A 26,254-nucleotide genomic window follows, 5' to 3' on the forward strand; every position below is an offset into this window, starting at 1 on the left:
TTTCGACTGCGATTCAAATATGCCAGGAACTGCTAAATGATAGAATAATCAAAAAAAGAAATCCTGGATATTAAGTCAAATGTTTTATGTTTACCGGATGCCATTATTCGATTAGTACAGTCAGGAGTAGAACTAGTTAAGCAAATAAATATTATGAGTACTATTGTAAATAAACTGAGTGCAGTAGAAGGTGAAGTAGGAAAACGTGTTGGTGAAAAAATGAACAGAGTTTTGATTAAAAATAATAGGTACAGTATTCTCAGTCGGATTTCAGATGCACTAACAAACACGTGTCCCAATGACGTAATTCAACATGTGAATTTAATTGACGTATTTTGTTTCAAGTACTCTTACTCTCCAATTGTCTCTGCAGATGTAGAGCGGAGTTTTTCCATGTTAAAAAATTTCCTGCAAAAGAGCAAAGTTGTGTTTAGAAAATTAGAAAATGATATTTACAATTTATTATAACAAGGCACAGCAGGAATAATTGTTTCATCACCAAAACATAGCATTAATTGAAAATGCCTTTTCGTTTGGCTCTACATTTTGTTCAACATTTAATGATACTCTATTAGGCTATGTTGTAAATTATAATTATATATATATATATATATATATATTCTAAATACTGTAGTGTACGTTGTGTACATATCATATTTCATGATATTGTAAATAAAGGTTTTAATTTAGCACGCTCCTGACAGGAAAGCATACATATTCAGAGTCGAGTTCCATACAGAAAACAACTGTCTATCAGCCATCAATGTTTCCCCTGACAAGCGAGGACGCAGAGATTGATATTTAATTATGTATATTTGTAATGTTGTTTATTGGTGTCTTGTGCGTTGCCAAGAAAAACACATGTAGTTCAAAGTGAAATACAGATTATGTATGTAGGCCACTATATGTCATTAAACTATTCCATATGTTTATTCTGAAATACGTTTACAGCACGCTGCGTGTAAGTTTGTATGAAGTGAACTGTACTCGTCCATGCTCTGTGACGCAGCTCGCTTGACAGTCACTGATCTACGAATATCTATACTGCGTTTCACCATTCTTTATAATACTCCAAATCCCTTTCCCTAGTAATTAATTAAGATGATTTGTAATTAAGTTGATTTGTAATTAATTAAGGTGGTATGTAATTACTTAAATTGGTAATAGTTGGGTGAAATAGAAGTACATATAAGTTTAGGTTTACTATTGCTTATTACTAGGCGTTATTATGGAATAGTTTTTATTTATAGTCCTAGGTTTTTTGCATCTATTTATTTATAGTTAGAAATAAATTTAGGTTTATTTATTTATTTATTTATTTATTTTCTTCTTTTATTGCTGTAATTATTGTATAATTGTAATGGTATTATTGTATATTACATATAATATATCACTGCCACCGGGTGTATACCCAATTGTAATGTTAATAAATACATACATACAGATAGGACTGAATTTATGCGAAATGGGTGAAATGTGATTTTTAGTAGGAAGATTAAAAGAAAATAGTAGCAAAAACTCAAGTTCTGTCGGTATGTTTTATTTTCGCTATAACTTGCTATCATTTCGTACAATATTCTGGTCACGAGACATAATCATATACTTTGTCTTTTCGGGATTTACTTCCAAACCGATCGCTCTACTTGCTTCAAGTAAAATTTCCGTGTTTTCCCTAATCGTTTGTGTATTTTCTCCTAATATATTCACGTCATCCGCATAGACAAGAAGCTGATGTAACCCGTTCAATTCCAAACCCTGCCTGTTATCCTGAACTTTCCTAATGGCATATTCTAGCGCGAAGTTAAAAAGTAAAGGTGATAGTGCATCTCCCTGCTTTAGCCCGCAGTGAATTGGAAAGGCATCAGATACAAACTGACCTATACGGACTCTGCTGTATGTTTCACTGAGACACATTTTAATTAATCGAACTAATTTCTTGGGAATACCAAATTCAATAAGAATATCATATAATACTTCCCTCTTAACCGAGTCATATGCCTTTTTGAAATCTATGAATAACTGATGTACTGTACCCTTATACTCCCATTTTTTCTCCATTATCTGTCGAAGGAGGAAATTAAACGCAGAATAAATATGGGAAATGCGTGTTATTATTCGGTTGAGAAGCTCTTATCATCCAGTCTGCTGTCGAAAAATCTGAAAGTTAGAATTTATAAAACAGTTATATTACCGGTTCTTCTGTATGGTTGTGAAACTTGGACTCTCACTCTGAGAGAGGAACATAGGTTCAGGGTGTTTGAGAATAAGGTGCTAAGGAAAATATTTGGGGCTAAGCGGGATGAAGTTACAGGAGAATGGAGAAAGTTACACAACACAGAACTGCACGCATTGTATTCTTCACCTGACATAATTAGGAACATTAAATCCAGACGTTTGAGATGGGCAGGGCATGTAGCACGTATGGGCGAATCCAGAAATGCATATAGAGTGTTAGTTGGGAGACCGGAGGGAAAAAGACCTTTAGGGAGGCCGAGACGTAGATGGGAGGATAATATTAAAATGGATTTGAGGGAGGTGGGGTATGATGATAGAGACTGGATTAATCTTGCTCAGGATAGGGACCGCTGGCGGGCTTATGTGAGGGCGGCAATGAACCTTCGGGTTCCTTAAAAGCCATTTGTAAGTAAGTAAGTAAGTAATAACTTGCTATCATGTCCCTTCAATGTACTCTCCTCATGTCTGCACCATTTCATATTACGGACATTGCCGGACATGGCCATAGTTCTTGTTGACGTTACATTGCCCGAGGGTTTCATTTCTCATATGAGTATTATTTGGTTCGTAGGGTTTCCTTTCAGTCACAGGGCTTCATAGCCAGAGAGTACAGTATGATGATTGTTCAATAGTTTCTCAGAACATTCCTTAGGGATGCAGCCGCATAGCTGCGTCTGTCGTCATGCAGAACAATCTGGCCACAGTGAAATGTCGATAGCTACTCCGCCTCTATTCGATGTGGTAACTGTCTGAACTGCACGTGTCTTCTGACTTGTCTTCATAACTGTTGTTCTTTTTGCCGACAACTTTAGCACCCTACACGCGCATGTTCGATACACAACTGTACACATCGACCTCGTACGCAATTTAATGTAACATGCATGCACCACTTCACAATCTGTAGTAGTTTCTATCAATACAACAGTTTTACCAATAGGCCTACTGTCGACACCTGTGGAGTAACGGTCAGCGCGTCTGGCCACGAAACCAGGTGGCCCGGGTTCGAATCCCGGTCGGGGACAGTTATCTGGTTGAGGTTTTTTCCGGGGTTTTCCCTCAATCCAATACTTTCGGTGCTGGACCCCGGCCTCATTTCACCGGCATTATCACCTTCATTTCATTCAGACGCTAAATAACCTAGATGTTGATACAGCTTCGTAAATTAACCTAATAAAATAGATAAAATAGGCCTACCCTAGACTATGTATGGGTAGCAATTCTGGGTTCCGTGGTGAAACAAATGTTTCTGGAAAATAGCAAGTCTTTCACTGCAAACCCAGCTTTCTCCAGTTTTTCCTATTTCCTGCCTTCCTCATTGTTTTCTCATATGATCCATATATCTTAATCTCGTCTATCATTGGATATCTTCTTCTACCCCGAACTCTTCTTCCTTTCACCATTCCTTCTAATGCATCCTTCAGTAGGTAGTTTCCTCTTAGCCAGTGATCCAACCAATTCCGTTTCGTCTTCCTGATCAGTTTCAGCATCATTTTTTCTTCACCCATTCTTTCCAACAGTTTTATTTCTTAGTCTGTCTGTCCTCTTTACACGTTCCATTCTTCTCCATATCCACATTTCAAAGGTTTCTATTCGGTTCTCTTCACTTCGTCGTAATGCCCATGTTTCTGCTCCATAAAATACCACACTCCATACAAAGCACTTTACTAGTCTTTTCCTTAGTTCCTTCTCCAGAGGTCCTCAGGAGATGGTCCTTTTTCTATTAAAAGTTTCTTGGTCAAGTATTTGAATATTTATTATTTATATTAGTTTTTATTTTTTATGTTATATATTATTATATTTTATCTATGACGTAGTGCAGAGGACAGGCCACTAGAGGGAACCCAAGAGGTGGAATTTAAACTGAGACGATTCGATCCGACACCGGAATGGGAATCTGGTGTGGCCTACTGGATAAAGCATCAGCACGTAGAGCTGAAAACCCGGGTCCAAATCCCGGTGTCGGAGAGAATTTTTCTCCGTTCCACTACTCTTTCATCGTACAAGTATTTGAAGCTGGCCACTTGCTCTACTGTCTCATTTAGTATTCGCACGTTTACATTCTTTATTTTTCTTCCGACAACCATGTTCTTCGCTTTATTTGCATTTATCTTCATCCCATACTGCTAACAGCTGTCATTTAGCTCCACTACCATATCCCTTAAAACCGTGTCCTGTTCTGCTAACAACGCCATGTCATGAGGAAATTTTATGCTCTTTATTCTTCTTCTTCCTATTATCATCCCTCCCGTGTTCTGAAACAGCTCTTCACTAAATCCTCCAAGTACATATCGAACAGGGTAGATGGTAAAGAGCACTCTTGTCGTATTCCTCTTCCTATTTCATTTAATTCTAACATTTCTTCTCCTATCGTGACTTTGATTCGTTGTTTCGTATAAAGGAGGGCTGGGCATCGAGAGCGGATCCAGTCTCTAAACGGGGACGCTTAATATTCATTCGTCACTGAATCAACGCTGCGCGGCGTTCGGCGGGGAAGAAAGGGGATGAAGAGAAATTATATGGCTCCCCGTGACAGAGTAGAATCCGCTCTTGCTGTCCAGCCCTGGTATAAAGATTACTGAACAGCCTTGTCTCTTTCCAATTCACACCTATTTTACAGTGTCTCCTTAATATGGTCTAATATCAACTAAACTTGAAGGGTGCTATTCATAGACATTTCGCTAGCCCGCGCTACGAGCGCTAACACTGGTTTATGAATACGAAAAACGTTAGTTCGCTGATCATCCACCGAAAGCCCGCGCTAAGAATGTCTATGAATAGGACCCTAATTCATTACATTATAATGTTTCTGGATTTACCTCAGAAAGGAATGGGTGGAATTTTTTTTTCTGACAGACGGGTAGGGTTTATCATCTCCTTTAAAATTACGTGTTTGTTGATACGGGATGTAATTGAAATTCAAAATTGGTATAGGGGTTTAGGGATGGAAAGGAAAATGCAATTATCAGTGGTTTTGAATTTCCCCCTCGAAAATTAAAACGACGTGTTTTTCCTCAAAATCATGTTCCCTGCACATCTTAAACTATTTAAGGCGGGGAGGTTTGAAATGAGCACACAGAATCTATTGAAGAAGCCAGAGAGGAATCCTCTATTCATTATCTTCCACATTTGTATTCCGTTCCAATTTGTTCTCTGAAACTTTCCGTTACTTCTTGAATAGCGATGCTCTTTCTAAAATGTCATTGCAAACGAGGAACTTGTTTGCATAGTATAAAGGCTTAACTAAAGGATACATAAAGAAGTTCTCCTTAAAGTAATGATACGGTCCGCGTTGTTCTGTCGTGATTTAAAAATCCCCAGCTCGTTTATGGAAAGCGTTTTATGGTTATTTCTCCATTTAAAAGTTCCTATCAACTACGGAGCAAGACAGTGACATAGTTTACAAAGTGGAGTCTTTCCCATTCAACAGTCGAAGTATCTTACTTACTGCAGTTAAAGGGATGAACGATCTCTGCTCCGACAGATGCAGCCAACGAGCATTTTCCAGAACAAAAAAGAAAGATTCTCGGAAAAGAAAACAGTACGCTTGATACTGAGAACACATCTGCACAGCACAGTAAGTAAAATGTCATGTTTCAGAGGTAATATATTCTATTCGAATTGCAGATCGTACATAATTTGTGATGCAATTTCTGAATTTAGAGGAATCTATTTATGTCTTAGATCAGTGGTTCCCAAAGCGGGGTCCGCGGACGAGAATACTCTGGATAGGAAATTTTTTCTTCCTTCAGAAGGATTTTTGTTTTTTTTTATGTGGTAATTATGGCAGAAGCTCATTGGCCGTTGTTGGTACAACTTACATATCTTTTATCAGTGCGTTGTATGGCAGTAAAAATTTTTAAGGGTGTATGTACGTCAACGAACACAAATATTATCAGAAAATGCAGACTATAAATTTCTAAAATTTTATAAGACATTGAACTCGCAATTGGACAGAAATTACAAGGTACCACAACAAGACTTATTAGAACTTAAATATCTGAAAAGGTATAAAAAGGGTTACTAGTAATATTTCTCAAGCCAGTTTTATCAGAGTATGAAAAAAAAAAACAAAAAAAATTCTGCACTTACATCATTTGGTAACCATAACATTGTTATGGTCTCTCTGACATCTTTAATATTTTTCCTGAATGTAATAAACACTTATTTCTGAAAAGTAGACTACTCTAAGACATGTAGAGATGTTTATTTCAATACAATTAATTTAAATAATTGATTAAATGGCGATCTTACTCGTATTAATTGTGTAAGAATGTGCGGCTTACAACTGTTTCGGTGCTTCTTCACACCATCCTCAGATTCAATATGGACAATTAATTTTTTATTTGTCATATATAAAATATATTAAAATTTACACGATTAGCTCGTCTAGCCGCGAAACCAGGTGGCCCGGGTTCGATTCCCGGTCGGGATAAGTTAGATGGTAGAGGTTTTTTCCGGGGTTTTCCCTCAACCCAATATAAGCAAATGCTGGGTAACTTACGGTGTTGGACCCCGGACACATTTCACCGGCATTATCACCTTCATCTCATTCAGACGCTAAATAACCAAAGCTGTTGATAAATCGTCGTAAAATAACCTACTAAAAATAAAAAAATAAAATTTACATAATGTTTTGTGAACTAATTCTTCTATTTTCAAAGAAATGGGCATTATTGTAGTTTACTTTTGCATAAATTCATGTTAAATTAGTGTAAATTTCCATTACTAATGGTTGTGGAGTCATGAAATATTATGTGTGAAAACTTTCAAATTTTGGAAAATTTAATTTAAAATAAAAAGTTAATTCTTAAAAATATTATTAATAACCTTTTTATACCTTTATCAGATATTTAAGTTCTAATAAGTCTTGTTGTGGTACCTTGTAATTTTTGTCCAATGGTGAGTTAATTTCCTTATAAAATTTTAGAAATTTAGAGCCTGCATTTTCTGATTATATTTGTGTCCGTTCACATACATATACCTTTAATAGCCTCCCTAAAGATGTAAAAAATCAAACTCAATTGTAGGGCAAAATTAAAGAAGTACCTAATTTGTCACGCTTTCTATTCTGTAGGTGAATTTATGACATTCAACAATGCTTCATGAATATTTCTGACTTGTATTAAGTATTGATACTAAAACTTTGTGTTCTTCTAGTAGACTATATATATTTCAACTAGTATGTGACTATAATTAAAATTTTATAGTAAAATTAAGATTTTTTTATATGTTCATATTCTAGCTGTGGAGCGATGTACAAATGCGATGGAATGTAAATAAATATAAAACAACACAATAAGAAAATTTTGCAATCGCCAAGAATTCTCCGAACATTGAAATCACACTGTGACAAAATTGCTGTTATCTGTCACAGCGATTTTTCCAGAGCTGTCACAGTTCGAAGCTGTATCGCGTTTGCCTGCTGATTCGGGGTTGCGCTTGGCTGAGTTTCATTCTTGCTGGGACCGATTATCTATTTTTTATTTAGGTTTTCCCCAACTGTTAGGCCAATAACAGATAATCCATGACGAATCCTCGGTCTCATCTCACCAGGGAACATTTTTCTATAACCAGTTTCATCAACGCTAATTAAGCTAGTAGTGGGTACGGCATGGCGCGTCCTCAGGTTGCGGATCGAGGAGACGGCCTCCAGATATGGAGGGTAGCTGTGAATATATTGAACTAGCCGTACCCGTGCGCTCCGCTGCACCCGTTAGAAGTAAATATAAAGTAATTACATAATTAAAATAGAACATTTGATCCAGGGAACATTCGTGTTTGATAGAAGGATAAATCGTTTAATATGTTAGGCCTACTTAATTTAAATTGCATCCAAATAATTAAAGTGCGATCATTTTGGTCCAGAGACCACTCATTGGTGCAATGACAATTCCTTTGACATGTTTCTAGTTTTTATTACATGCAACCATAGTTTAATGAACATTGACATCATTTAGATTTAATATGTATACTTTATTTTACTTGTTATAGGTTTCCATTGAATTATGGTAATAACTTAATTTTAACCCTTGTTTTCTACGTATTCAGTAAATGGCGTTTGGCCCACTATGGTTCTGAACCCTTCAAATAACTTAAATTATATTATATAATATTACATTACATATATTATTATATTATATTATATTATATTATATTATATTATATTATATTATATTATATTATATTATATTATATTATATTATATTATATTATATTATATTATATTATATTATATCAGAATTTACTGTAATAACATTATAGCATTATGTCCATCTAGAGAAACTACACTTTCCAATGGTGAAATAAAAATTAATTATACAAATCGGTTAATTTAGCTTCCGATATTACTTCATACAAACACAGAAACATACTCTGTAGGCTATCTTTCATAGCTTTCGATTGTTGCTGTCCAAGGCCCCTTAAAGACGAAGTCATTTGTTTTTTTATTTCATTATACAGCCTTAGATGGCAGTTATTTTAATTTTAAAACTCGTTTATCTCATTAAATATCAGTCCTATCAAAATGTTTCAAGGCATAAAACTTATCGAAAATTATTTGTAAAGAAACTTTTGTTATATAACATTGTTCACAAAAATCAATAATAAGCGAGATATTTCGATTTATTTAATTCAGGCCCCCTTATAACCCCCCTTTTAAATAATATATTTTGAATGCCATATAGCCTAAAATCTAAGTTGCAACAAACATAATTTATATTCCAATTTTCATCGAAATCCGTTCATCCATTATCGCGTGAAAAGGTAACAAACATACAGACAGACAGACAGACATACAAACAAAAATTTCAAAAAAGCGATTTTCGGTTCCAGGGTGATTAATTATATATGTTAGGACCAATTATTTTTGGAAAATCGGAAATTACCGGAAAAATTTCGGCTACAGATTTATTATTAGTATAGATAAGCAGTCGCGGACAGCCGATGAGGGGTGGTCCTCCATCTTGGGGGTTGGGCGAAGGGCTAACAACCCGTCACCGTAAAAAAACAGCTTGTTACGAATCCTTCAAATAATAATTAGGAACATTAAATCCAGACGTTTGAGATGGGCAGGGCATGTAGCACGTATGGGCGAATCCAGAAATGCATATAGAGTGTTAGAGTTGGGAGGCCGGAGGGAAAAAGACCTTTAGGGAGGCCGAGACGTAGATGGGAACATAATATTAAAATGGATTTGAGGGAGATGGGATACGATGATAGAGACTGGATTGGTCTTGCTTAGGATAGGGACCAATGGCGGGCTTATGTGAAGGCGGCAATGAACCTCTGGGTTTCTTAAAAGCCAGTAAGTAAGTAAGTGGGTACAGCATAGTTAAATAACCGAGTAGCCTAGTATCTAGTACATATGTACGTACATAACTAATTCACGTGAATTTGATTGTTGTTGAATCCATAAATCGACTTGCCAGCCCTCGAGGATTAATACAAAAATAAAAAATGGAGGAAAAAATTTTAATTGAATTTAAGTTTTTAATCAAAGAGTGTGCATCGAAATATGTAATTGAAAACTGAGAACTTTCTCGATTAATTAAAGTACTAACTAAAACTTTCTGAGCTATGTACCAGTAGACAGTAAGAAAAATAAGTAGCACGAGAGTTCAAAATAACGCGGACATCAGAATTTTATCACGACGGAGGGAAGAAAAAAGTGACTGTAAAGCATTAACAAAGAAGGAATACTCAAAATATTAAGACAGGTTCTGATAAATCCTCGAAGGAAAGAGATTACTTGCATAGTCAACAGAATGTTGATAGAAGTCGAACAGGATGATGATCGTGATGATGAAGAAGAAATTAGACGGACCCAAGATTTGTTCCAATCATAAAGGAATTTAGAAATCGTATACCCATTTGCTTCTCGGGAGATGTTACTTGTGTATGTCGAACAGGATTGTATTGTGTAATTTGTTAAGCTGGTCTTCTGAAATCTATTTCAATATACGTTCGTTGCAATTGCCTTTTCATTCTGAAATTTTTTTTCATATAAATTGAAAATTTTACATTTTTCTCCTATTATTCTCTTACCAACCACATCTCCTAGAGTAGGTATATCCAGTTGTTCTCCTTAGAAATCACAACTCAGCTGTTTCAATCTTTAATTTTCCGGTATTGTTAAGAGCCTTGTTCTCACGGTTTAACATGAGCACTGAAGTGACCATCACCTTATAGTTTTTAAGTTTTGTATCCTTCCTCTTTTTGATTCGGAATATGTATTATATGTCTTTCTCGTGTTAAATTCTATCGTACCTGGTTAACATGTTTCCACCTCATATTGGTCTTCTTCTAAAATCTTTAAGTCATAATTCTGCGATACTTCATGCAACAGATGAGTAGCTTCTTGTAGATTATCAACTGCCTGTACTAAAACCACTTGTCCGTCAGCGACTAAAATTGTGTTTAATGTTAATTTTCCTATTTTAAAATGTGTTTCTGATTTCTAGTGCCATTCTTGTCCTATCTCTTCAATCATTCCAAAAAGTGTCGAGGACAATGGTCAGTCCTGTCTGCCTCCTTCTTGAGTAGCCACATATCTGGAATACGACTGAACATTATATACACACAAATGGAGGTTCTTTCGCATTTCCTTCCTATAAATTCTTAATAAATTGTCTGGTTAATGCGGCGAGACAAGCGATATGACCATAGATGTTAAATCATTACAAATAATAAATTTACAAAAACAAATGCAGAGAAAACAGCAGTAAACTAAAAATTACCTATTCAAGACTTTCAGCTTCTGACGTCACTTCTTCTTATTGCTTAGGAACGGCAAGTTTTACATTTACAATCAGATCCCATGCTTAACTGGAGGAGGTGTGACTACATAAATTCTTGTCACAAAGACAGTAGAGCAGGTTTAGCGTGGCTAAGATGGAAGGGTAATAAAATTGTCAACGAAGAAGGAGAGCGCCTTTTTCCCCTTTGCAGAGAAAAGGACTCCTATAGACATAATTTATTACAGTGTGTCGAATTGGAACAAGTACGGAGAAAATATCTACCACCCTCGATGCTAAGTCAGAATAGGACTTCGCTTGCATGTCTTGACCTCATGGGGAATAGAGAATACGAACAAAAGACTGGATTGTTTCTCTTGAAGGCGACAAAGATTAGAAGTGCAGCTGTGGAAGTTTGTGATACGAACTGACGAAGGGATAATGGTATCTACCCAATTATACACTTTTATGTCTGTTTGAGGTTAGGATATATTATATAATGTGTTTTGTTGTGTCATTTTCATTTTAATATGTATGTTCTTTTAGAAAGTGGTTGGATATTATAATCATAGGTGAGGGGAGTGAAACCTACAAAGTAGGACTTGTGTTAGGAACAAAGCACGTACGGTCAGAAGACCCGTGCACTGGATTTTAGAGAAAATTACGATAATATAGCATCTGCATGTATAATATTACTCAATAAATCCATCTATCTATCTAGCTTTTAATTAGGATGATACATTTTTAGTAGATTATTTTGAAACTCTCTTGTACTTGCTTTACAATTAACATAATAAAATTGTTGATTCACTTGAATTATTGTATACTTAATACATAGTGAATAATGTCATGTCATGTCACGTCCTGTTGTTTAAATCTACAAAACGCAAGCAAGATAAATGTTCACTGAAAATAAAGCACAGAGGTCAGCCAACAAGCCTATGGTGACCTTGTTGCCTGGTAACTGTTCTTTCAGAGTTAATATTAAAGGGTTTGATAAAGCTTTCCGCAAAATGAAGTGATTTTCAGAAATGTTTATTTAGACGGTATCGCACTGCAGGGTAACTCCTCTTTTCCAATCCTTTATTATTTAATTAAAAATTGTTTCGTGGGGAGTAAAATAACTTCAGAAGTGTTTCCACCTTAATAATATCAGCACCAATGTATATCACAACTGCAAATTGAAATTTTAAAATGTCATCTTTGTTTACAGAGTTCAGTCTTTCCGTAATTAACTCTATAGTTGCCTTTACTGTATTCTGTTTTAAGTAAATGCAGCCATTATAAATCGTCTGTTTGTATTAAAACTATAAATATTCCATGTGAAGACTTTCAAACACAAATGTACATAGCAAAGTGACAACTTATTAGTTATAAGTAAAAGAAGGATCTGTGTGCGTTGTCCTTGAAGTTGAGTGTGCATGGACTGTGTTGCTACTGCTTGCGTCGCGTCTAACTTGTTTCGTTTTCTAACCGTACACAGATCCGCCCTCTAGTTATAAGTACAGGACATAATTTTATTTTTACTAACATTTTTAATATTATCCTGGCTATACCTTTTGATCAACGATTAAGAACCGAAAACGCCGTTTGCTACCCCCTTCCACGACTGGAGTTCGATGAGACTGGTGTAATATACATACAACCAAATAACTTTACTAGGTATAGGAGGGAAGAAAAGTAGTTCATCCATTTACGTAAACTAGGAAATATCGCGATTTTGAGTTTGATAATTCTTATTAGGTTATTGTTTAATCAAAATACAGTACAGTATTAACAATGAGTGTTTTTACTCACGAACTGAGCTTTCCATGCGGACGTATTCATTATGCAGTGTACATTATACGTCTACAGCACATTAGCGTACAATTTAGAGAATGAAGTTAAATTTAAAAATAATCATAATATTCATATTTAAACACAAATCTGAAAATGGTGGCCGTTAATTTCTATACAGGCTTCAGTTCTTTTTTTGAATATTATCGCACTACAGACTATTGTACCTAATTCCAATTACCAGTTTCGTACTAGTAACTCATGTTGAAATAATTCTGTACCTACTCTGTAACAGAGTGCCTTACGTACTGTAAATTCAATCTTCACTTCTGCCCGATCCGAAAAGATAAAATTACTCAGACATGCTATCTACTGTCCGTCGGGTGGTTACGTCGCAGCGTCGTAGAAAGGGAGGAAATCACGTGACATTTAATTACTTAATGAGGTCCTTTTATTTAAGTTATTTTAAACAATTGTATGGGTATAATATTACGTAGACGTCCAATTCCTAACAGAAATTAATGTTCTCAGAAAAGAGCTAAGACAGCCCAACCTCTAGCATTTACAGAGAGGCGAATAGAAGCAGGTGGGGGAAACGGGATGCGATGTAGGCAAATGGAAACTGATGCAATATTGAAAGCTCTTTCGCGGAAACGCGAACATATTTTTGGAACGTACTGTTTACTATGACCGTAAGACTACTATAACTGTATATGCGGTCTTGGATCTGAGTGGAGGACGGTTGAAATTCATTAGTACAGTAGAAGGGGTGGGAGTGAAGTACATTAAAAAATTCAGGTACAATAAAAATTGCAGTAAAAATAAAATGATGTTCCTGTATAAGAAAGCAATTGATGACTAATGTAGCATGATCGGTGGACATGCGACCGTTCACAAGAGGGCTAGTTGAAGTAATAAAATTAGTTTTGTTTCGTTCTATGTCTGATTATCTACACTCCTTCCTTTCTGGGAGTTATAATTTTTCTGTGCGACAAAATTTTTTCTAAAACTGTACAATAAATTAGAAAAGAACATTTTACGCTATGCGTCAGATTTAAATTCGTGATTTGCGTTGCTAGCTTTTATAGGTCACTTTTCGTTTACAGTATATACTACTGTGAAAACATTGAAGAAAGGGTTTCGACTTGGGGTTGCAGGAGTTCACTTGTTAGCTCATGAAGACGTTATTACTTTCTATGGCTTATAATTCTCATGGAACTGTTATTTTTCACTTTTTATTAGAGTAAAATATTTTCCCCACAGCTTCAATGTGTATGAATAAATATAAATCGTTGCGTAGTGAGAAATGATCTCTTTTAAGGAACTTCTCCCCCAATATTGGTGTTCAGCAGAGTGGCGGAGTACTGTTACAAAGTTACTTGCTGTATCTGTAATGAAGATTGATTGATGAATAGAGAGCGCAAGTAAAATGCGGGGCTGTAACAGAAAGAAAGCATTTCATCCCCCACTAATCGGCAAAGAGATTAGACTAGAAAATTTCCACAGAGTGAAAACAGGTTTTAAAATATTAGTCTTGTCATGAACAGAGGTTTCTTGATAAATAGATTCGGCAACATTGTATACACTTCTCTTCTTTTTAACCCCTGTTAGTGGCGTATGTAGGTATGTATATTGCTCTTACTCACCCATTCATTCAAATTTATAGCATCCTCATGGATGGGTAAAAATGTTTTTTTTTCTCCTCGTAAACAAGCTAAAATACTTTTTGTTAGAATATCATTGTGTGTGAGTTTGTGTATATGTAAGCCAGCGATGACCAAAACTCGAACGGCAGTGATTACACGCGAGAGACAGTCTAAGAAGTAAGGAGACGGGGGAGAGGTACATGGGATGAAAACTATAACCAATGGTGGTTCGTGCACTAACATTGATTTCTACATCAACCCCGCGAATAAAAATTGCAAGGTTTGTTGTATCAGTAATGTCATTACTGTCATCATAAACCAATTAAAAACATATACAAATTTTCATGCTTTTTATAAATATTCCTCATGAACACAGAAATTTCCTGAATTCTCTTCTGGATATTTAGTCGAAAAATGCGCAGTTTTTTCAAAATTAATTAACAACCAACTTTCACTGGACAAATCATTTGAGTCACCTTGATCATTACGCTTTTATAAAACTCTCCTACGTTGGAAGGCTTAAGAGAACGAGTTATTTCGTTCGCCACTAGATAGCTGGCTTCCTTATTTATGTCATCTTTCTCTTCATGACGATGATTTAAGGCTTATTTCAGTTCTTGGAGTTTAATAACTTGTTTCATTATTACACTAGCACGTAATATTCAATCAGTTTCCGTATATTATTATTATTATTATTATTATTATTATTATTATTATTATTATTATTATTATTATTACTACTATTACTACTACTGATAAAGCTATCACTATTATTATTATTATTATTATTATTATTACTATTATTATTATTTCTATTATAAAATCAATAACTAGTAAATAACTGGTAATAGTCATTAAAGATTAAAAACGAAATTAAAATGGAGATATGGCATAGTAATTATCATTCAAGGGAAGATGTAAGCTATATATTGAGGCACGTACATAAGAATTATGGTAACACTTACTAATGAATAATAATAATAATAATAATAATAATAATAATAATAATAATAATAATAATAATAATACCTGTTATGCCGGTGTATTCAGCGTAATGCCCTGTAATGTCGCTTATGTAGACTATTACTAATTGAACCGTTGAGCGAAGCAACATATTAAATTTTCTCCGAAAGAACATCAAATAAATTCCTCTTCCCAGTCTGTACGAAACCTTCTGTTCCTGTTCATACCGGCAGAGGGTATGTAGAGCGACATGATACCGAAACTGCTTACCTTCAGTACATGAGCGAGACAAAGAGCAATGTACAGAAAACTCCCCTTACCAGTATGAATGTCTTCGATTACACGATGGAATCACGATACCCAGTTTGGTCACCGCTGGTGACAGTCCATTAAGAATACATTTCAAATGGGGAAGGATGCGACAAAATGTATGTCTTACTGATGAGTAGGTATACATTGTGGAAGGTGTACAATGATAATCATTTCCAGGGATGAATCATTAGTAAAGTATGACTGGAAAAGTCGTCTACCATTTTGTTCCTTTGCGCTTGCATTATTCAGAAATAAATATTTTTCATAAAATTGACCCCATTCTCTTCTAAACACGTTTAGAAACACATATTTTATAAACGTCTTTACATTAGAGTTAATTTTCAGTTTCAACAAAATTATCTGTTGTTTACTGTTGCTGCACATTTAGGGTTTAAGAATATTTTAATACATCTACTTATTAATAAATGTATGTTTGGCATCGTTGTTACCGAGATTTAGACACGTGCTTAACCCTAAGTCTGAGTACCGTAGAGCGTAGGTCTAGAACTTCTTCTACAGTGCGGAGTGTGCAGCATAATTTTCTCTCATTGCTGCTGTGAAGGGGTGCAAGTGCTGTTGAATTTACTGTGATGTTGCAATTATTTCTAGAAACAAAGTCGATTTCCAACTAAATGAAACGAAATAACGCAAAATGGAAAAGGAAACTTTTTTTGTTTTTATCTTAAGGATCTGCTCTGCGTCGTTACTGTCATTGAACACCTTCCATCCTGTTGTATGGCCGAATTTATGCTACATGAATGGTCCAGAGAGCTTCGTAATAATCACCAGACATGAAAGACCATCTGCATATGCTAACTACATGCTATCTCTACAAATAAATACTGCATCGGAGAGTCTCTACCACACATTGACATAGCGAGAATTTCGCTGTGACAAAGGGTATAGCAAAATGGCATACTTTGGCTCTGCAGCAATAAAAATTAATCAGTTTTCCTAAAATTACAAAAAAATGGTGGGTGGTAGAAAAATTCTGACTACATTTTTTAAATCAGCAGATGAAATTACATATGAAACAACAGAAATCTTACATTTATTACTCGACCAAGGCCAGTGGAGTCCTACAGCCCGAATCCGTGGCGCTACTGCTCCTGCGTTCGTAATACCGCATCTCGTCGCCACTCGCCTTGGTCGAGTAATAACAAAATCACTGTTGGCTTACTTATTTACTTACTTACTTACTTACTTACTTACTTACTTACTTACTTACTTACTGGCTTTTAAGGAACCCGAAGGTTCATTTCCGCCCTCACTTAAGCCCTCCATAGGTCCCTATCCTGAGCAATATCAATCCAGTCTCTATCATCATATCCCACCTCCCTCAAATCCATTTTAATATTATGTTCCCATTTACGTCTCGGCCTACCCAAAGGTCTTTTTCCCTCCGGCCTCCCAACTAACACTCTATACGCAACGTCTAGATTTAATGTTCCTAATTATGTCAGGTGAAGAATACAATGCGCGCAGTTCTGCGTTGTGTAACTTTCTCCATTCTCCTGTAACTTCACCCCTCTTAGCCCCAAATATTTACCTAAGCGCCTTATTCTCAAACACCTTTAACCTATGTTCCTCTCTCAAAGTGAGAGTCCAAGTTTCACAACCATAAAGAAAAACCGGTAATATAACTGATTTATAAATTCTAACTTTCAGACTTTTGTGACAGCAGACTGGATGATAAAAGCTTCTCAACCGAATAATAACGGACATTTCCCATATTTATTCTGTGTTTAATTTCCTCCCGAGTATTATTTATATTTGTTACTGTTGCTCCCAGGTATTTGAATTTTTCCATCTCTTCAAAGGATAAATTTCCAATTTAATAACTGTTGACTAGTGTAATTAAATATCAGTATTTTAATGCTCTCATTTTCGGTTAAGAATATCTTGTTTTATGTTGATTTCATCAATAAAATTAATTTCATAGCACAGGGACTAACCAAATATATAAACAATAAAACTGTTACCATAATAAACCATAACCACAGTGATTCTATACATTACAAGTGAAATACTACATAAGAAATATGATCTTTCAGGTGATATTAAAGACTATTTGGTGTCATTTAAAAATGTGATCAAGGACGTCATAACGCACACAACAATAGTCGCACAAATACTGTTTCAATAAAAGTATTTCTTCCTAAATATACAGAGTGTAAGGTATATAAGTGCCATTATTTTAACATGATTATTCATGTCAAATAATTGAAATATTTAATTAATTAATTATTAAAGTTTACAATATTAGACGTTTGGCAACGTTGCTGGTTGGTGAGGAGGAAGTTTACAAGTACACAGTACAACTCAAGCGGGCACAGACATACCGATACAAAACGGATGTCCTGTTCTAATGCCGGGATGAACCATGGCAATACTGTTGCTTACATAAAACGAGCAGCAAATACAAACTTTCAATCTTATTAATACAATATTTTGGTAAATTTACATTTTATTTAACAATATTGCTCCATTTTTTAACCTTCTTTGCGGAAAACGTTGACGGTACATCCTTCTTTCCTCACTTGAATTACGACGACTTTCTCCTTAAATTAATAACATATCTTGATTAGGGAGCGGATTTTTATGTGCTAAACAATTTAAATATATTTATTTTTTATGTGCTGAAAAGTACGAAAATATTTGCTAAAAATTAAAAAATATTTTGTTTTAAATATGACAAAAATACCTTACTTAGCTTAAAAAAATGTTACTAGGTACCCACCAACCACACTTGAGTGCCAGTCGTTGGCCGAGAATTGCAGTGAACAACAAAGGTCATCTCCAAATTCTCCATCACAAATGCATGCCGATTATCTCTGAACAATGACTTATACTGTGAAAAAGATCTTTCCACATCACAGGACGTCAGACGTGCATATTTAAAGAAAGGAATGTCAAACACAAACACCGTCAATTTCACCTACAGGCACACCCTCCAATACTTGAGCAAATTTACACATTTTTTTATATCCACTCTTCTTCCCAAACACATTCTGGAATTTGTCCCTTAGTACTTGTACTTCTGAACCTGGTAGGGAGTCTAGTGTAATTTCCACGGCACGCACCTCCCTGTTTCAGACAACAGGTTTTTGGATGTTTCGAGTTTTTTTGTGGTGTCACACAAAAAGCTTAGATTTGCTAATAGGAAAGCCAAATCGTTTTTTAAACAACCATCTTTCAGTATATCTTGAAGGATATCGATTGACGAAGCCCGATAACAGGGAATCACAACAAGATATATTGTCTTACTTGATGGGCATGAGCGAGAGGCGAGAGATTTGTTTAAATTAAATAATGTTTATACCCGAGCTCTTATCTGTTGTGTTTCACAAACAAAGCGTGGAATGAAATCATATTCAGCAACAATAAACATTCCTAATTATGTGTTACAAGATCTCTCCTCCTTGTCCATGTTAATTTATTCTCTAACAATAACACTGATATGCTGCCTAGCAGTTCTCAGAACTTGAGGCGATACTATTACAAAAATGGATCACGGATACACCACACAGCGCTTAGAAACACGAAGCAACCAAGAATTCTTAAAAAAAGATAACGTACTTATGAGTGATATAATTGATTTAGTTTTAAAATATTTAAAAGTTCTTGTAAAAATTATTTAAGTAAAAAATCTCCAACATTTATGTATTTATAATAAATTTCCTGAAAATATGTATTTACATAATTTTTTTGTGAAAATATGTGTTTCTATGTGAAATAAAATTCGGGTTTTGAACTTGAAACTTCATGTTCGGAATTTCTAACTTTGTTAATTGTGTTTTATCACACGCAAAAAGAATATTTCATTACATAAGAATCCGCTCCTTAATCATGATATTTCTAAACTGTGAGTGACATTGTAAGTCGTTTATCGAATACTCGGTACTGAACTGTCATCCGCTCGGCAGTAGACCTATGGACAGAGAGAACTCAGCTGACATGTGCGTACGTCTGTGCAGAGTACTGCCTGCTCAACATGTTGCCACGCCTCTCACACTAGAATATTAACAAATGTGAGAATGCATTATTATTTAATTTCCGAAAACGTAATAAAACATACAAATATTTATTTAAACTAATATTAACTCTTTGCTAGATATATCTTCTGATGTAATTGTTTTCGTAATTTTACTAACGATAAAAGCAGTATAAACCAATTAATAAAATAAGAAATTACATTTTTTTTTCTGGGAAAACTATCAAGTTTTGACTCTATGTTGTATGGACATTTTTTGGTCCCCGACGACTGTGAAAAGGAAGGCAATTATAGGCTAACTCTTACACCCTGTATAAGGTTTGACGTGTCTCAGCTTTATGTCCAAAATCGCCTCACTAAATTTTAATTGCAATGATGTGTTATTTTTGAAAGTCCCTATATAAGCTTATTGTCTGAATATATTGGTCTGTAATATGAATGATTTTATCTCTACTAGTATTGGAATCATCTTAAGCCAAAGTTTCAAAAATTGAAACGTTATTTTATCTGATAGATAACATTGGATAACCATGGAAATGACATGAAAATCCTCGAAATTTATAAGCCTGTATAAGGGATCAAACCGAACTCTTTTACGACATTAATCTGACAGACCGGTCTATGTGTAGCATCTGTGTTTCTTATATTTGTATCCATATTTTGCATAGTACAAATTACATTTCACGTTGGTGCGTTCTTGTTTCGTATAAGCGATTTGTTTTTGTTTCGTTTCAGCGTTGCCTGGATACGCCATCCTCAGCATAATCCTCAGTTCCGTCGTCGTGCTCCTCGTCATAGCATCGGTCTTCATCTACCGGTAAGTGAACGCAGAGGAATAAAATCCTCCTCTCTCCGTGTAATCCCCTATGCTTTCTCTTTCTGTTTTATGTGACATTGCGTATAATGCTCACTGTGGAGAAATTCATAGCCTGACAACGAATTCCTAGGTAAAGAAAAAGCTCTGTGCTAATTATGACATAATTATTGCAACTTTTTTAGGGTAATGTAATTGTCATTATAGTAATACTGCGCTTCGGATGTACTTAAGAGGAGAATATTTGAAGTTTTCTCCATTTTGGCGTTCAGTTTACGATTTTTATCGATACTTTGGGGCTCAGTTACGCCAAATCTCGACAATTCTTAAGAAATCTTGTTAACAAACTACTTTGAATAGAGAATTCAAATGTATATGACTCTTAAGCCAGAATCACGATGCACTTGTTGTAACGAAATGTAATGTGACCGAAGAATATAACACGTGGTATTGAATGGAACTATTTATGATTGCCTTGGCACATGCCAACTTAAGTTTTAATGTCAAGCTTTTCTTTCCAGTCACGTTAAGGACCAATCAGACAGGATGTTCTTCTTTAACTTTCTTCCTTTTCCGATCGGTATCTCGAAGAAGTAAATAAGAGATTCGTATCCTTCATAGACGTAAAATACAACTAAAAAGCAACGGTGAGTTTTATTAGTATGAAATCGAAAAGCAGTATAATTAATATTTCATACCTAAAATGAAGTATCTGATTGGGCAAAATTTAAGCTTTGAGCATTAATTCTCATATTTAAAAAATAACAAAGCTCCGGGCACAGACGGGATACCCAGCGAATAGGGATTATAAAGAATGGACACTGAGCGAATTTTCATGTGTTTTGTTTCTCTGTGCGCCAGCGTAAAGTTCCACTTTCAAGCGCTAGAGGTTAGTATAATCGAGCATACGCTAAGATAATAATTGAGAATAGAGTTGAGACACAGGATCCAAACATCGCCTACCTTATTGCATAATCCAGTAACGCTTTGCTTCAAATAAATTCAAGTTAACAGCTTTTCCTTATTTCTCAGTGACAAACTAGTTGTAATAATAATATTTTATATTTCAGATATCATAAATTATATTAAGTATCGAATTCGTTTAATATTTGTATATAATATAATATAGATATATGGTTTAACTTCTCGTAAGAGTTTTGTTTTTCCATTTTCAGTGCTATCAAATAATTACATATTTCAATTGTTGTTGGGTTAAACGTCTCAACTCTCATTATAAAGGAACTCAAGAGTCTAGACATTACAGTTAATGACGGATTTATTATTTTATGGATCCAATTTATTTTATTTGAGTACATAATGTGCCTGGATATATTAATTATATGTGTTATATTTCCGCTGTGTCGACTGCTAGCTGGTGTGATGTCAACGCCAACTCTAGGGAGAAAGCAGAATCTCACGCTTTAGCTGGCTTGAAGGTCATTGAAATCAGTCCGGCTACATCAAAGGTACCGACGCGAAGTGTCCATTCTTTATAATCCCTATTCGCTGGGATATCTTTAGAATTTCTTAAAGAGGGCATTAATATCTCCCAGACTTTATCAAAGAAAGTCACGGACATGTTTAACAAAATCTAGTAAATGGACTTCGGCATACCAGTTAATAAATTATAGGAGAGTGGCGCTTTTACCAACACTAGGTAAAAAAAATACAGTAAATTATATATTAGAGAGGCTGAGGAAGTGGATACTTCAATATGATAGACTTCCTAAATTTCAGGCTGGTTTCAGAGAGTGATACATTACAACAGATAACATATTTGTTTTAAACACTAAGGCTAAGCAAAACGAAGACGTACAGGAGGAACTTCATTGCGCGTTCGTTAACTTTGAAAAAGCATTTGATTCGGTAGAACGTGGACTTGGTGCAAGCTATGGAAAAAGGAACATCGCCGAGAACGATTGAAGCTGTTTCAGCAATTTAACACAATACAGTAATTTTTTGTGTAAAGTAAGTACTATCGTGACGAATAATATTCGTGGATGATATATCAGAGATCATTGATAAGATCGAATCTGAAGCTCCAATCTTAGACGGGAGTTCCATATCTGCAATCTTGTATGCAGAATATCTAATTTTGATAATATACAGTATCTATCAATTAATGGACTATAACAGGAACTATACTGCCTGGAGATCTACTGTAGTCAATGGGGTATGACGGTTAATGCGGACAAGACCAAGACAAATACTTGTAAAACTGGGGCGATATATAGGACTGAAACATGGACGTACGCTGGACACACATTGAGAAATGTGAAGCATTCCATATACTTAGGAGGTTACTCTATCATTGAAAAGGAAATAGACTAAGCATATCGACATCATGAAACGCAAATTATGGATAAAAAAGTGCGGAAGTATTGAAATTGATCACTAAAGTGTCAGATATTCCTAAAATAACATTCAGCTGGTATACAGGGTAGTGGTAAGGTCATCTATGATGTATGGGGCGAAAATTTTGAGGTGGAAAAATGCAGGGAAATTAAATAAGATACAAACGAATTTCCTAAAACGAATTCTTGGCATTGAAAGAAGCACAGCTAATTTCGGGGTCTTAAAGAAGTATCGACTTCAAAAGGAAACAATTCACATGAAAGTAAGAATGGTAAATTACTGGTTAAGAATTATATTTTGGGTTCAGTCACTTCTACGGACGATTTGTTACAGAATTCAACAAATACAGAGGTGGGAAGAAGGATGGGTGTATAAACTGCAGAGGGGCTTGCATCATATAGGAATGGGTTGGGTATGAGAAATAGGATCAAATAATAGGCGAATTGCATGGCGTAATTTGAAACGACGTTTATTCTCGCTGCATTTACAATCGGACCTCATGCTTAATTGGGGAAGGGCTAACTATAGGGTGTTAAAAAGTATCCAATTTTTTATCTACAATCTTACAAAAATGAATCTTTCTTCTGCGTTCAAACACTTCGCACTTGAAGAAATGTTGTTGCACAATTTTAAAGGGGCTAGAGAAGCTGAGAAAATGTGTTATTCGTGAACGAAGTGTGCGCAATTCAAATGGCATGCAAACCTATGCGTTTAAACTGTTGTGCCATTTACCAAATTTCACTCCGTCACACTCTTTTCAAACATCAAACAGTACATGAAAAGATGCAAATTTCAAAGCGGTAATGACGTGATGGACGCAGCGAAAGAGTGGTTGCATTGAAGACTTTTCAATTTTACTGAATGGATATAAAAGAGCTTCTGCATAGTGCTAATAAGTTTATTGACCTATAAAGAGAATTACTTTGATTTGTATAGGTCTATTGGTGTCTATCAAATTCTACAATTTTCCAGCGTTCGGCTGAAAATTTACGAATTCCCACCCTCGTATTTCTGTTGAGTTTATTTACACACGCTTTATCATCTAGGTCAAATCGCATGTGCAGGACTTCGGATATTTCTGTAGGTCGTGGACTATTTTTGTAAGTCGATTTTTATTGTCGTAAATTTTTATTATGTGGCTTGTATTAATTTTAACGGATTTTAATTTTTTAATGAATATAATAATGGTGATTAAGGCGGTGATGAACCGTGGTATGTAAATTTCTAATCTGACATTTGTTTTTGTGACTGAGGGAAACTATGTAAAACCTCAATCGGATTAGCCGACCACGGGTTTTCAATCCGCGACCTCCTGAATGCGTTACTACTGAGCCACCTCGCTTCGTTTACTCGTACTGTATTTACATTTAAAGTTAATAATTTATACAGACTGATTCGCGAAGATTATGTCATACTGTAGAATCTGATTTCTGACATCATGACGAAAAAGGTTCATATAAACATTATGACATATTTTTTAATTGAGTTACACCCCGCTAAATGTTAAACATAAACTTGGTAATTATGAAGGTTTGAGAATTTAATTCATTTACGAGAACGGTGTAGTATAAATTCAATAAAGAACATTACATTATTACTCACACGAAAAATCTGTATTAAATCCGGTTTTCAGAGATCCCACTTTCTGCAGCAATGCATGAATTTTCACCCAACCTTAACCACAATAAACTGATTCTACTATCTTAGCTACAGCAGTTTATATACAGAATGTTAAAAAAAAGTATCCAATATTTTAGGAGGTGATAGTATGCATCAAAACAAGAAAAAAAGTCTGATAAACATGGGTCCTACAACATATACTTTCTGAGATCTGAACAATTGTTCATAGGAGGTGCTCACTGTGACTTCCTTTCATGGCAATGCATTCCTCTCCCCTTCGGCGTAAGGAATCACGCACTCTTTGAAATTGACCTGATTGTTCTTGATAACCAAAAGTCTAGGGGATTTAGATTTGAGGAACGAGCAGGCCAAGGTTTGGGGCATCCCCAATCAATTCAGCGATCCTGAAATGTCAGCATCAGGTGTTCACGCTCATTGCGGAAAAAATGTGCTGGTGTGCCATCATGCATGAGCCATATCTGTAGTCTTTGCTGACATGGCACATACTCCAACAAGGTAGGCAGTACGTTAAAAGAGAGTCCTGATAACGAGCCCCAGTTAATCTGGTAGCACGTATGGCACTTAATCTATCTCCAAGAACGCCTGCCCATACGTTGATTGAGCTGTGCTGATGCCTTATTTCTTCAACTGCATGGAATTTTCATCAGCCCACACATGCTGATTACAAAAATTAACAATACCACTCTGCTGAACCCTGCTTATATCCGTAACCAGACTTTTCTTTTCAGTATTCCTTGCGACGTATCAGTATTCCATGCCAGGGGTGTCAATTACGGTATGATTATCTAGTAGCCTGCTGTATTGTAGGCAGAAAATGCATTACCATAAATGGACGCCACATTGAGCACCTACTATGAATAAGTGTTCATATCTCAGAAAGTATGTTTTGTAGGACCCATGATTATTAGACATTTCTTTCTTGTTTTGATGCATACTATCACCTCCTAAAATATTGGATACTTTTTAACACCATGTATGTAAACTGCTGTAGCTAAGATAGTAGAGTCAGTTTATTGTGGTTAAGGTCAGGTGCAACTTCACGTATTGCTGCAGAAAGTGGAGTCTCTGAAAACTGGATTTAATACAGATTTTTCGTATGAGTAATAATGTAATGTTCTTTATTGAATTTATAATACACCGTTCTCGTAAATAAATTAAACGCTTAAACCTTCATAATTACAAAGTTTATATTTAACATTTAGCGGAGTGTAACTCAATTAAAAAAATGTCATAATGTTTATATGAACGTTTTTCGTCATGATGTCAGAAATCAGATTCTACAGTATGACATAATCTTCGCGAATCAGTCTGTATAAATTATTAACTTTAAATGTAAATACAGTACGAGTAAACGGAGCGGGATGGCTCAGTAGTAACGCATTCAGAATATCGCGGTTTGAAAACCCGTGGTCGGCTAATCCGATTGAGGTTTTACATAGTTTCCCTCAGTCACAAAAACAAATGTCAGATTGGAAATCTACATACCACGATTCATCACTGCCTTAATCACCATTATTATATTCATTAAAAATAAAAATGCGTTAAAATGAATACAACCCATGTAATCACAATTTACGACAATACAAACCGAATTACAAAAATAGTCCACGGCTTACAGAAATATCCGAAGTCCTGCACATGCGATTTGACCTAGATGTTAAAGCGTGTGTAAATAAACTCAACAGAAATACGAGGGTGGGAATTCGTAAATTTTCAGCCAAACGCTGGAAAATTGTAGAATTTGATCGACACCAATAGGCCTATACAAATCAAAGTAATTCTCTTT

At 35.3% G+C, this 26,254-nt stretch overlaps 1 protein-coding gene and 1 long non-coding RNA gene across 5 annotated transcripts in view; one reads left to right on the forward strand and one right to left on the reverse strand.

The window, feature by feature from the left end:
* The window catches only part of LOC138697839 (atrial natriuretic peptide receptor 1-like), a 2,249,689-nt gene that overhangs the window by 1,466,145 nt on the left and 757,290 nt on the right, over positions 1-26,254 (forward strand). For all 3 annotated transcript variants that reach the window (XM_069823402.1, XM_069823400.1, XM_069823401.1), the window contains one exon: positions 20,394-20,475. In XM_069823402.1, the coding sequence (XP_069679503.1) occupies positions 20,394-20,475 (82 nt within the window). The remainder of the gene's footprint in view (positions 1-20,393; positions 20,476-26,254) is intronic.
* Positions 1-26,254, reverse strand: part of LOC138697842 (uncharacterized) — a 434,418-nt gene that overhangs the window by 383,087 nt on the left and 25,077 nt on the right. The window lies entirely within an intron of this gene.

The sequence above is a fragment of the Periplaneta americana genome, chromosome 4, assembly GCF_040183065.1.
Source record: "Periplaneta americana isolate PAMFEO1 chromosome 4, P.americana_PAMFEO1_priV1, whole genome shotgun sequence".
Classification (NCBI taxonomy): Eukaryota; Metazoa; Arthropoda; class Insecta; order Blattodea; family Blattidae; genus Periplaneta; species Periplaneta americana.